General features: G+C 38.5%; 1 protein-coding gene across 12 annotated transcripts in view; it reads right to left on the reverse strand.

Moving 5' to 3' along the window:
- Positions 1-13,951, reverse strand: part of MTUS2 (microtubule associated scaffold protein 2) — a 257,315-nt gene that overhangs the window by 140,164 nt on the left and 103,200 nt on the right. For all 12 annotated transcript variants that reach the window (XM_068181191.1, XM_068181183.1, XM_068181186.1 and 9 more), the window contains 2 exons: positions 12,039-12,279; positions 2,142-2,348 (listed from right to left, as the gene is read on the reverse strand). In XM_068181191.1, coding sequence (XP_068037292.1) covers positions 2,142-2,348; positions 12,039-12,279 — 448 coding nt within the window. The remainder of the gene's footprint in view (positions 1-2,141; positions 2,349-12,038; positions 12,280-13,951) is intronic.

Genomic DNA, 13,951 nt, shown 5'->3' on the forward strand with positions numbered 1-13,951 from the left:
GAGTCATGCTGTCTTTAATCCAAAGCAAGCAAGTGATGTTAGGAGTCACCTTGTGTGATGACTTACCAAGTCATGTCTTACCAACTTACCCTAAACACCAGATGTGCCCTCACCTGCTTCACAGCACTCCTTCTCCTTCCCTCACCTTTGTCCAGGAGGAAGCACTATCCTTTTGGAACTACAGAGAAGAAAAAGACTTCTGGGCCAGAGAGCTGTGCATGTCACAGGAGCCATGTGACAGAAATGACCCTTGGGAGGGGCTCATTCTCTTGCTGTCACATGGAGGTGGAGGGAAACTAGACAACAGCTTCCATGAGTTATCTAACTTGGCAGAAAGAGAAAAGTTATAGGTGCTGTTTTTCATCAGGTGATGGGCTGAGCTCATCTCTACATGAATTTGTACAAGCAGAACACTTCCCCTGGGTAATTTTCATACCCATCAAAACTGATCTTGTAATATGCACAGGATGGTCACATCATCCTGATCCCAACACTAAAAAGCATTACCAGCCTCAGCTGAGTCAGCTGAAACCAAATGCTTCCATGTCCTTCCAGTGACTGGAATGTGGTTTCAGTTTTTATGGGCTTAATGTACAAAGATAATATAAAAATACACCAGAATATATAAAAGAAATCAACTTATTTTAAGAGAATTGAAGAATCAGATGCAACTTTCTATGCCCAAGATTGCTAATGCTTCTTCCACAGTTTTTTTTAATAGAAATCAATTGATTCAAATTCAGCAGCTTGGAGTATTTTGCTTTTAGATTTGTATGAACCTGTATACATCCAGTGTGTTCAAGGATAGTGCTGTACCTACAGATGTCATTTTTGTCAGATTCCCACCTGAAGCTGCTAAACAACAATATTACTTGCAGAGACATGGTTTAGATCTAATCAGATATCAGGTAATTCTGTTCTTAATACAGGTTTTATGTAAATAAAAACTTAAAGGTTGCAACATCAGATAAAAGTAGAAGTTTTCCAAAGGCATAAATGTAGGGTAAAAGCACAAAGTAAAAGATGTTGACTAACCTCAAAGTAAAGCTTGATAGGAAATAACCAAAAATGAGTCATAAGTCCAACAGTAAAACAAGACACAAGCATGTTTGGGGGCATTGGAAAAATTAAAAGTCCCTGCTGACATTAGTCTTTTGCATTTCAATCACCCCACGTAAAGGGGAAAGAGAAAATCCTTAGGGTTTTGAACTATATTAATTGCATTTGTTTTAATTAATTTCAAATTAAGACAAACAGTGAAAGATTTAGGAACTTGCAGCATCTTGTCTCCTCTGCTGCTTCATGTCACCTGGTGGCCCTGTCTGCACCCCTCCTGGCTGATACCACTTGCTTTGATATTGACACAGTTCAGGCTCAATCCAGCCTTCAAAGAAAAATGGGCATGAAAATCCCTCAATCCCCCTTTCTGCTCTGAGCCCAGGGCATGTGCACATTTCCCAGGGACTGCACAATCCAGTGGGTATTATTTTGTACTTAAAAAATTAACAGTCTTTACATAAAATAGGATTTGGAATGACATTTCTGCCAGGGGATCATTGAAAGTCTGGTAAATGTACTACAATATCAGTCCTGATCTCTTTCATATCACTGGCTCAATTTTTCATATCACTGGCTGAATTTATTATACTGAATATTAAGAAGCATAAGAAGAGTAGATAAGAAAGACTATATCTCCTATTTTAGATAATATTTGTCCTGTTCTGCATTGGCTACCATTTACTTGCCAAACACAGTTCACTCTGTTTATTTACTATTTCAGCTTGTAAGAAGGCATGTTCCAGTTAAAAACAAAAGAAAGAATGCCTCAGATTCACTCTAAATAGGATATTCTCTGTAGCAAGGAAAATAACCTCCTCAACATTCATGCCCTGTTCATCTGTTACTATTAATATTTTTAATAGTTGTTAGAATGTAATGATTGTTTATTAATATTTAATAATTATTATTAATATTGTTTTAAAATATCACTGGGCAATCAAGATACCAAATAAAGTCAGTGGCACAGAAGAGATTAGCGAGTACCGCACAGATTTCATTAGTTCTGAGCTATATGGAAACTACAATCCTGGAACACATCTGTTTAATATCCCTCTGGAAGGAAGGGCACTTTTGGGACTTACGGTTAGTTGTCCTGCTCTGGTCACTCTGAGTGCTGTCGTTTGACTGGTTGCTGGAGACAGAGGACACACTTGAGCTCCTGACAAACCCAAATGCAGCCAGCTTAGCTGCTGGCAACCGTGAATAACCTGGGGGACGAAGTCCAGATGGGCAGGGCTTGGGGAGATTTGATTTTGCAGCACTTGGACATGATCCTTTCTTAAGATCAACTGAAAGAAGGAAAAAGAAAGAAATTTTTGTTAAAGAAATTAACTGTGAGACATGACCATTACCTGTATCTCCCAGCTACATTAAGACTGAACACAAGTTTAAATGGCTGATCAGACTGCAGTGACGTCTTATTTTTTGCTGCATTGAAAAGACATTTGGTGGAAAAATTTCAGGTCATAATCATTTTTAAAAGGTGAAATGTGCCAAGTACTCATGGGGCATAACTCAAACTTCCAGCTAAGTAACATAGTTCAACACTGCTACGAATTTCTTTTAATATTATCTTCTTCAATGCTCTATCACTTTCTAATTTTACATTTATTATGTGCCAATTTAAAAAACTCACAGAGACAAACACTACACCTAACCTCCAATTCTGGAAAGTATTATAGACCAGCAACAATTCTCTTCAAGGACATGGAACTTCTTTGTATTTCATCAAAGAAAACACTTATTTGAAGTTTTTCTTTCAAATTCCACTAAAAATAAAATTTTCCCTTTTCTTGCGCTAAGCCTGGGAACAAGGACATGACCTGTAAAGTCCTACTTTTTTAACATACCACTGGCCATTTCCACTTGTGGACTTCTTGCTAAGACATCAGCCCACGTGAATGACATCCACCAAGTCTCAGACAAGTGCCAGCAGCAGGTTTCTAACACCTGGAGTTAGTACACAGCAGCAGTTCATCTGTGATGCCTGCCTGTGGTTACTAACCATCTGTCATCAGCTTCTGTCCTAACCTGTACGCTGCTGCTCTTGCTCAGGTAAACTTTTCTAGGCAAATATAGAACACAGGTTCACAAATGTTCCTCTTTTCCTTCACAGGCTAAAGGTCCATGATCATGGCAGTCTTGCCTTCAAGGTCAAGGACCAAAGGTTAGATTTTGCTTTTGGTTGGAAGGTCTGGATACCAAGTGACTCCAGACCTCAAGTGTACATAAATTTGGACAGAGCTTTTTCTTCCTAGATTTAAGAATACCAAATTCCTGTTCCTTATGGAATCCTGTGCAGCAAAAATACAATTTTTTAAAAAAAATATTAACCACAATCTACAAAACCTGATGCTAGAGTGTTTAATTGGGACCAGTGGAATAGGCGAAAAGGCAGCATTATAAGCTATCAACATATTCTGTCAGAAAAGGCCACAAAAAAGGCCTTTTTCTGTTCTTATTCAGTGAACACTATTTGTACACTAGCCTGACACAAACTTCAAAGGAAGAAGTGAACATTCATAATACAAAGAAAAATACAAATTAACTGCACAGTAAGAATATGGTCATATTATTACAGTATTTAATTCTTTTGTAAACTATGTAGGTCACAGCCTTATTAATTTTAATGAAGCATTTCACTTTGAGAAGACTTTAGAGAGAACAAGACTAACTCCTTTGAGCAGAAAAATGTTACAGGGATTTTGAAAGATATTTGTGTACCTCATCACAATACTAGTGCTAAACTTTGTTTAATGTAACTAAGCCTTTCCTTTTGAAACAGAAATAGGTGTAACACCCAGCTAAAAAGAGTTTTGTTCTCCTATAAAACACATTCCTGCAAAGATGTAAAAAAATGCTCCTTGCTCAATGAATAAAACAATTTATATACTCAAGGCTCTTAAAAATGCATTTTTCTACCCATTTTTCCCAGGTTGAGCCCTTTATTAAGGCACAAGGAGATGGATGTCTGCAGCACCTTTGCCAGCCCAGAGAAGTACATGCTGTGCAGAGTAACCCAAATGAAAGTAACAAATATCTGTAGTGAGTAATAAAAGACTACTAAAATCCCCATTCACTCCCCATCCCTGGCACCAGCAGAGGCAATTTTGGACTGTGATCCTGAATGTGGCTTCCTTTGGATATTGTGAAGAGGGGCTCAAAGCCATGGGTTCCAGGTGCAGATGAAGGACAGAGCAGGCCCATCAGCACAATGAAGAGATAGGCAGTGATGGTCACCATCAGTTCACTGCCATGTTTGTGCAGTGCTGCTTTGACAGTGGTCTACTACAGCTGATATATGGCTAGCTGCAAAGCACCCAGACTTCTTCCAAAGCGAAGACTTCTTCCCTACCCACTGCAAAATACTCCATGTGCTGAATTAGTGACAGGACCAAGCCCAGGCACCCTCCAAATCTGAAGGTGAGACAAGTACTTGTGGTAAGCAGCTGCAGGTGCAAGGAACCTGCCCAGCTCAGTGGCAGCAGGGAGAAGGTATGGGGCTGTCTCTCTTGGGTTTTACAGGTTTTCAAAAAATGCACCTGGACTACATAAGCTGAGATTTCTTTTTCCTAAGCATCTCTGAAAATTGAGGCGGAGGGAGAGATATTGTCGCCCTGTTCTTTTAAAAGTTTTAAAGTTCTTTTAAAAGTTTTCTATGCCTTCTAATGTTTACATATTTCTACTGGAGTTCTCACGCATTGTTCATGTAAATAATGACTGTTTTACATTCTTCTTTGTAGGAAAAGAGAATTGATGGACTGTCGGTTTAACAGTGTAGTTGGAGAGGTGGCAATTTCATCCTCCAATCCACTGTCACTTTTGGAATTCTATATATTGTGAGGTCAGAAATAAAAGTTACTTCCTTTTAGTCTTTTAATCTTAGTGTGAGTACATGAGTTATTTCGTGTCGTAGTGCGACAAGATATTTCCATTTTACAGCAACAAAACAGGGGAAATTCCACTGGGGCAGTAGAATAAAATTAGAAATGGCTTTATTCAAAAAGCATTTCAAATATGCTTGGCCTAGGGCAGTGTGGCTCACCTGAGACTCCCAGGTCCCCAACTCAACCACAGGGGTGCCCACATCAAGTCCCCAGACTGACTGTTCTCTGCAGTTTGTGACCAAGAACATGAATGTCACTGAAGAAGAAGAATTTCCTTAAAACCAAAAGGATTTTGGTAACAAACTGCCCAACCATCTTTACCTTTTTTTCAAAGTCATTCTTCCAGACTTGGGCAGAGGATTCAGTGTTTTTTTTTCTCATACTTTTTTGTGTGTTTCTAGTTTATGACTTCAATTCCAATTCCCCCTGAACTAACAATATTTTGCATTTTGAACTCATCATCATCTTTAAATTATTTTTCACTTCTCTTCTTTGTAATCCAGTTCTTCTGTACCATGAGGACCTGGGGGCAGGACATTATCCTCATTAGGGATGCATTTAAATCCTTAAAGCTAAGTAATTTTGTGTATTCTTTCTCATTAAAATACATGAGACATCAGCCTATTGTATGTATTTTCTGTTCTAAACTTCATCAAGTTTTCTCATGCATGTTTTTTTGCTTTATTTCTGTTCCTTAAAAGTACAGAAGTACTCCTGCAACCAAGGTCCGGGAGTTCAAAACAAAAGTTATTTTAATGAGCAGCTTTTATTTTAATGAAAATCTGCCAAAATAAGCTTAAAAATCTTTCTAGTTGTCTCACTGCCTGAAGCTAATTATAGAATTAAGTATTGTTGTCTGTATGCACAAAAGTGATTTTCTATGACACTTCAAGCTGTTCCCATCCAGAAACATAAAAACATTTTGAGTTAGGGACTGATTGACACAAACTAGATGTGCCTGGGGAGACTTTATTAACTGAGCTTCACTTCTTATGTATCCCCACTGCATTAGCATTGCATCTTCGTGCACGGGTAAAAAGCAACTTTCATGTAACTTTTCTGTGAAATTTGAAATATGTTTTAGCTGAAATGAATGAAAAATTAAAGAAATGAGTTATATAGATATGTTCTTATGAAAAAGAGTAGCAGTTCAAAACTTTAAAACTCCATAATTCAGGGATCCTTGGCAAGTCTTTGTTATCTGGTCATAGAGTTTTTTAGTTTTCTTTGCTTTCCCTTTTTAATTTTTTTTTTTAACCAGCGTTTCTGTTAAAACTTTAATCATTAAATGTCATTTCCTCTCACTCACTGATGATCTGAACATCACTATTCTCATTGCATATTGGGAAATCTGGGGTAAAAAACTTACCGCCAAAGTCACTGCATCAGTCAGAGATAATATAAGCTGAGTTAACCCAGCTCAGAGTTAACCCAAACATTGGTATCTTTGCAGATTAAAAACAAATCACAGAAGTGAGAAATCTTTTCTGGTGCCACTACATTTTGGTTTCCCCGTATAGACAAAACAATTCCTCTCTGAACAAGAACTGAGGAAAGGGGCTTTAGAATAAAGGCTTTAATGGTTTACACCTAAACAGCAGTGAGCAGGTTGAGCCCAGCTGCCCTGATGGTCTCTCATCCAAATATTGTCAAGCCTGGAACAGTTCAGTTCCAAAGGCCAAACAGTTGTCACTGCTGAACATTGATTGATTTCTGATGGGTCAGCCCACCATCATATGGTAGTAAATGTTCACCTCCTCACGATTCAGATTTAAAAGAACCAAAAAACTGCTCTGTGCCTTCCCAGCTCCCAAGCAAACCAAGGCTGGTTAGCACATTCTCAGCACCCCAAGAACCTGTCATCTCAAAACTCATTCAAGCTGCAAATGTCCATGTTCGCTTGGCAGCTAATGTGAGAAGCACGTCATCCCTCAAAAACTTGCAGCACAGGAATCATCCATGCATGAGTCTCACTCATTGCATTTTCCACTGGCAGCCCCGTGCAGCCAGAACACTTCTCTGCACAGGAGCTGCATCTCACTGGCTGCTCAGAAGGGCTGTGGATGTCCAGCCAGGGACAATGCTTGGCTCTCAGCAGGAACGAGGCAAGGTAGGAAGCATTTGCCTGCTCCTACACCCAGATTGCTCCACATACTCTTCTTACAAATGACAGCTTGGTACAACTGTCATACAGACAACTCTTCTAAAATGATGGTTCCTTGAAGACATAGTAATTGGAGCAGAGAGGTGGCAGATGGCAATGTCTCAAGTAAGATGACAATGTCCTTAAAAAAATTTATGAGGAAGTGTGTGAGGTCCCTTTGAAGCTTAATTTTTTAAATGAAATACAGTCAGATTGCTCTCAGAGAAAATAGAGAGTGTGAACTGAAAACTCTGCAGGTTAGTGGAGGACAGAGAACATTTTTCTCTCTGAACTATTCCCTTGTCCCTCTTTCTTTAACCAGTTAAGAAGCTTGCCAGTTCTAACCCAAGGACCCCAGACTGCAAGTACAGACAGAGCTGGAGTAGCAGTAAGGTAACATTTCAGGAACTAACCTCAAAACCTCTTTTGTATCATCAAGTCTAATTTACATGTTCAATTAATAGGTCATTATTTGGTTGTTTATTCCTGAGAATAAACATGAAAAGAAAACTTTCCTGCTGGGAGCAAGCTGTAGACATATTGTGACATTTGAAACTAAACACATTATACATATGCAAAGACACAAATATATGCATATATCTGTGTCTGTCCAAGGAAGGACAAATATTGCAGTCCTGATTTATGGGTAAATTCTATCTTCAATGAAAGTTGACTTGCTTAGAAATGAGAGGAGAAGTTAGACCCTCAGGACTGACAAGTTGAATACACAGAGAGGTGATAAGGAAGTAACATTTCATTAACTCACTCTTTGAGAAAAAAATACCCTAAACGTTACTGAAAAATGTAGAATTCAGTTAAATTAATGAGCATAATTAAAGTGAAGCTTTAACAACGAGATCTCTGTTATACTTTTCAAAATCAGACATTAATTCCATCAAAATAATCAGCTAATGAATGCAAATCCTGACACACTTGCTTCAAGAAGTCTTTATAACCAAGGAAAACATATTAATATTTTACATGTTATAGACACAGTATGCTTCAATGCTTGTTTTGACTTACAAGTTTCCCATAGAAAGAGTAGAGTCTATTTACATAAAATAAACAAATATTAAGCTTTCAGAGACTCTATGGCACCTATAAGTATATCATAATTCAATTACTTCCTATTTTACCTACTTTGCAGAACACTTTTTCTTACAGTCAGTCTTCTTGTCTGACCCACCTGAGGCAAAGCACCACCGAAGGAGCAGCACTGCTTAATAAGGCATTTGCAGCCAAGGCCACTACGTGTCCTACATCCTGCTGATAAAGAAGGATCACTTGATCCAGCCACACTTTAGGCATCACACTTAGAGATCACACTTGAGGGAGCACTCATCATTATTTTACTTTCTACCTGGCATAACGTAAAACTAACAAAACCCTTAATGCACTTATACTTGCAGTCCATCACAGCAGTTCAGGGATTTAATTATCAATTACTTCAGAGTCAGTTTTATGAGGATTAGTATTATACATGGGCCAAACTGCCAAGCTTATCAGTGCTGCTTAACCAGACTGCTGCATTATGAATGGTGTGGCAAAGGGGAATAAAATCCTCATTAAGAGGCGCTGCTGCTGTCCTCGATACCGTGCTACAGCGATTTCAGTTTAAAAGCCTCCGCCGTACCTCACACTTTGTCACGGGATAGCAAATGGCTAGATCCCTCTGTTTCCATTACCTCAGGGCAGGACTGATATCACCAGGATTGGAAACTGGATTAAAAGATCAGGATCAAGCTGCAAGAGATGCTGATTAGCAATCTTGAAGGCAGGCCTGGTATCCCTGACAGAAAAATACCCCTTAGTCCCTAGCTGCTTTGGCTGAAGTTACCCAAGATCTCACACCCCACAACACCCATGAGCAAGCCTTACTGGCTCTGCATCCCAGATGCTGCCCATACGTTCATGCATGTTATTTACTCATGTTTGCAAATATGACTCCATCAAAGCTGTGTTTAATCCTGTGTTTCAAATAGTGCAGAAGAACCAATGATGCAGATCAAATATACTGAAAATAATACTACAGCTAACAGCCAAATTAAGGGAAAGTGGCTGAAAAGGGTGTTGGGTACCTTAACACAGATGGCTAAAAGGTGTCTGGCCCTACTATGAGCTCCTCTAATTAACACCCCAACAGCTCTGGCATGCCAGAGGGTGCTGTACCATCCATCCCCTCCATGGCAACCAGCAACTCATCTCTGGTCTGCATGTGTGCTCTGCTGTGGATACAGGCACAGAAATCAGTTCTCTGATGCCTCTGCACTCCTATACCAGTCTTGTCCTGTCTTCTGTCACCTTAGCCTCTTTCATGAGCAATTCATCATTCTTTTTAAAAGGAAGTATTAAAAAAAAAAATCTGGTAAGCTGACCTATGAAGTTATACATTGCTGAGAGAAGGATTAAGTCATTTGAGGCATACAAGGAAAAAGGCTTTAGTCAAGGAAAAGGTGATTATAACAAAATATTGAATAGATAATTGGAAAAAACAAAACAACCTAAAAATAAATGAATGTAAAGAAACCAGCATAAGATTTCAGAAGTACACAAAAGATAAGTAAGAAGAGGCATTGAACCAAAGGAGAGCAGTGAAAAGTACTTCACAACAGAATAAAGTATTGCAGAAAAATTAAACACATTCTTCATCTTGCAAGGAAAATGAAAAGTGAGATGCCAGAAGTGAAAACAATGTGTCCTGGGGTGGACAGTGAAAAACTGGAGACATTAGCAACCTCTCCAGAACAAGTCTTGTGTAATTTAAAATCCATAAAACAGTCAGAGCCCAAAGACCAGATGAGACTCACTTTGGGGTCCTGAAAGAGATGACAGACAGATTATTGGACTACCAGGAGTTGTCTTTTATGCCCTTTCTGAAACAGCAAGGTATCAATAGACTAGAGAGAAGCAAGCAAAATAACAGTTGTAGGAAGGAAATTATGAAGAGCTGCAAATTAAACTTGACCTCCAAAGCAGACGAAGTCCAAAGAATAATTAGTAATAAAAAAAATAATTTTTTAAAATTTAAAAAGTGACCAAAAAAAACTTTTGAGAAATATGAAAACGTTTAAAAATACCACTTTAGTGGAATAGTAACAGTAACAGATCATGCAATTTACTTACATACACTCCTCAAGTACTGGCTTTTTTTAAAGGCAGCACTACAGATAAAAAATGGGACTGATAAGCTGATCCTCTAGATTTTAAAATGTCACATAACATAGAAGACAGTAAATTAATGCATGCAAGACAAGCTCCTGTATGGATTAAAAGTGGCTAAAGAAAATCATGTCTGCGAGCATCCAGGATGCAGGATAATGTGGATAATGGATGGGTGATGGATGAATAAAAATGAAGGCAGTGTTCATTTCTGAGGATCAGAAAAAAAACATTCATTTGGCAATGGGTCCTGTTTGCATTTTCTCTCTTATCTATCTCCCAAACTGGTTCCTGTAACACAAGGGCTTACCCTACTCATATCCTGAACTCACAGACTCTTGCAGTTTCATTTAAATGGAAATTATGATCCAATTACTCTCTGCACCTGTATTCCCATGTTCATTGCTGACTGAACTCAAATCACAGGGCAGAAATGGTATTTACAACCCAGCCTGCAATCTTGGGGTGTCTCAGAAGTCACATACAGCTGAGTTTGGTCAGCTTCTACTAATGGCATCAGCTAAACTCCTGATGCAGGGTCAGATAGTAAAGGATACTGGCAAGAGGCACTGTACTACAGAGAACCTTGATTTTCTGATAAGCCCCAAATCCTGTCAACCTGTATTACTGACTGAGACTGTCTTCTCAGGGTAAAGTCAAAATGCTCTGGTGCATTTCCATTCTAAATTTTTCTTAATTTCTCCTGCTTCTTAGTATGGACAAATAGACACTGGGGAGAGATGGTAATAGTTTTCAAATACCTGCAAAGAGGAAAAGACCCCACAACTACTCCAGATGAAACAGGAAGCAAACTGTAATAAAAGGGGTAAGGAAAAACACAATAGGGAACACTTAACTTGAAAACAGGTAATGCATTGGAGCAGTCCTGCTTTCAGAGGCTCCAAGATCTCATATTGAAGGTTTTTATAAATAGTTTTTCATGGACAGGTTAAATAAGGATACATCAGAAGGAATCCCATCCTGGGGCAAGAGAAGGGATCATATGACCTTAAGTCATTAATTAACTTTAGCCCTTATGACTACTTTTAAAAATCTCTGCAGCGTTCTAGGCTGCTACACTTCACTCTCACAATAACTGATTTTCAGTTGTCTCTGAACTTACTCCTGTTGAAAGGTGCATTTTTTAAACCTCCACACTTTTCCAGGCTCTAAGGAGTGTCCTGTAGAAGTTATTACTGTCCCTTTCTTGTGACATCACACGCTTCTCCTTCCAGCTCTTCTCGTGCTTTTCCCTCCCCTGTAATTCTGCCCAAGGTCATACTGAGTTGGGCACTAGCCAGGAAGAAAAAGGTATTAGAAGTGCTGTCTCCAAAGAGTTGTACACCGGGCCTTCAGAGAATCAAGATCTCTGCTGGCACATTTGAACACTGCCCAGGTTTTCAGAGCATAACATGGTGGGGAATGTCAAATCCAGACTGAGTAGTGGGGTCTTCATGATGGAAGGAAATGTCCCATTACCTTCCCCAGAACAAAATCAAAGATTTTTCAGGCATTTACAAGGTGGAGGAAGATAAAAAGGCGAAAAGTGAGAATTATTATTGAAAATCATTCTCTTTCTTTGGCAATGGCCTGCAAAACAACGTTTGCACAAGTCCCAGACTCCCTATTCAGCCTTGCCGCAGGATAAAAAGACGCACTTCATAGAGTGCCATCGGAGCTTTGTATAATCAGGTCAATATGCCACTCATTTTGTGATTTTTCTGTCTCAAAAAAAAGGTATCTTATTGGTGACAGCATTAAAGGGAAAGGAAAGAAAGTTCATAATTTACCTGAAGCATCAGGATGGTAGAGGCTGGGAGCACTTGTTATTTCTCCTTGCTGATGGAGACAACTTCCTGAGGACCTTTGACTTGCAATGAGAATCCTGCTCTTGGTAGATGGCAACCTGGACACTGCACCCAGTCCTAGCTGTGGCTTCAGGATCATGGCAGATCGATAAAAGCTTGGTGGCACCTCATAGTGGGTGTACGGTGGAGGGCAAAATTCATCTTTTGCAGGCCTTTCCCCAACCTGCAGAAAAATCATTAACACAGATATTAAACAATAGATCAATAAACTCAGACAATATGGAGCTCCAAAATGCTTATAAAGGCTAAATTTCCCTCCTTGTGAATCTGGTCTTCAGAGTATTGCAATCTTTCAAAAAGTTATGGTCTTACTATATGAATCACTCTTCAAAAACATGTATATTACACCCTTAATATGCAACTACACCCAAATAAATAATTGATGCCTTCCCCAAAAGATAATGGACAAATGGAAGACCTTCAATTCGTGAAAATGAGGATATACTGTTAAGTCATGAAAAGTTATATTATTTACCAAGGTAGATATACTAAGAGACTGCGTAAATGGAATTTTTATCAGAAGTTATTTAAAATATTCTTGCCCAGTTCTGGGAAAAGTTGGTTTTAACTTAGATAACTAAAAATAAAGCTGGAGATGTTTTAGGTACATTTTATCAGAGAAATTGTACTGCCAAATAATTTCTGTGACAAAAAAAAAAGAACCCCCAGTATGTTCTCACTGCAAAATGTTCATTGTAATTTGTACCCCTCTAATTTCTAGAAAGAGACCTGGTTGTAGACGTGAACACATTTCTCTAACTTATGCTTTCAGAGGCCTGTTGCATATTCCAAATCAGACCTATAAAACCCATCTTCCCATGTGAATTGGAGAAAAAAACCTATCAGATTTGCAAATGTGAAAACATGGTGGTTTTGCTATTTATTACAAAGAGATGTTGCTTTGTTAAAATCAGTGTCAAATCTCTCAGTATTTTAATGGGCATTTACTGTATGAACAGCAGAATAAGTCTCAATCTCTCATAGCTGGCTCAGAGCACTGAACTTGCACTTGAGGAATGACCTTGTTCCGTGATTCAGCCCTTGCGTCGTTGTGCATTCAAGCTGGGCTCTGACTCCGACTTTTCTGTGTTGCTTTGTGATTCAGGACAAGAGTGCAGAGTTTTCATCTCACACATTTGTAAAGAACTGTTTGCTCTTCTGAGTAGAGTACAACTTCTTCACTATTTTCATATAAAATGCAATATCATCATAATGTAGAAAAGACCTATGAATATTTTTTTCAGTCATCCCATTTAGGCCATGAGAAAAGAAAAAAAGTGTAGGAAATAGGAAATATGAAATAAATTTGTTTAAAAATTAATCAAAAAGTGCCACAGGCTAACTAGGAAGAAATGTAACTGCCAATTAATTAACTCTGTTGTAAGATATGATGCATATAATATGCCAAATCAATTTCTACTTAGCAATTATAAGCATTAGAATATGCACTTCAACATTTGCTATAAAAGCTTTGATCCTAGCTCCTTCAACAGCTTTAATCCTAATTTAGAAAATCTTTAATATGCTAAGATACAAGATTGGCCTTAAACTATGAAATATAGAAGAATATTTGAGGTCTTTGCACAGGAACTAGGAGGGCAGATGTAGCAAACATTGAGCTTTATAGTTTTGCCCTATATTTTTTCTTCTGTTTGCAGTTCTATTTCCTGCCATTAAATCTTCCTCTTTCCTTTTTTATTATACTCCTATGACCTATTTAAAGTAAGGATGCAGTTTTTTGCTGTATAATATGAATGATTCTGCAGACTTGGACTGCAGATGTCTGCCTTCTTGCTTTCAGCTTCCAGATATGAGATTGTTTTTCTGGATAAGCC

This window comes from Anomalospiza imberbis, chromosome 2, assembly GCF_031753505.1.
Source record: "Anomalospiza imberbis isolate Cuckoo-Finch-1a 21T00152 chromosome 2, ASM3175350v1, whole genome shotgun sequence".
Taxonomy (NCBI): Eukaryota; Metazoa; Chordata; class Aves; order Passeriformes; family Viduidae; genus Anomalospiza; species Anomalospiza imberbis.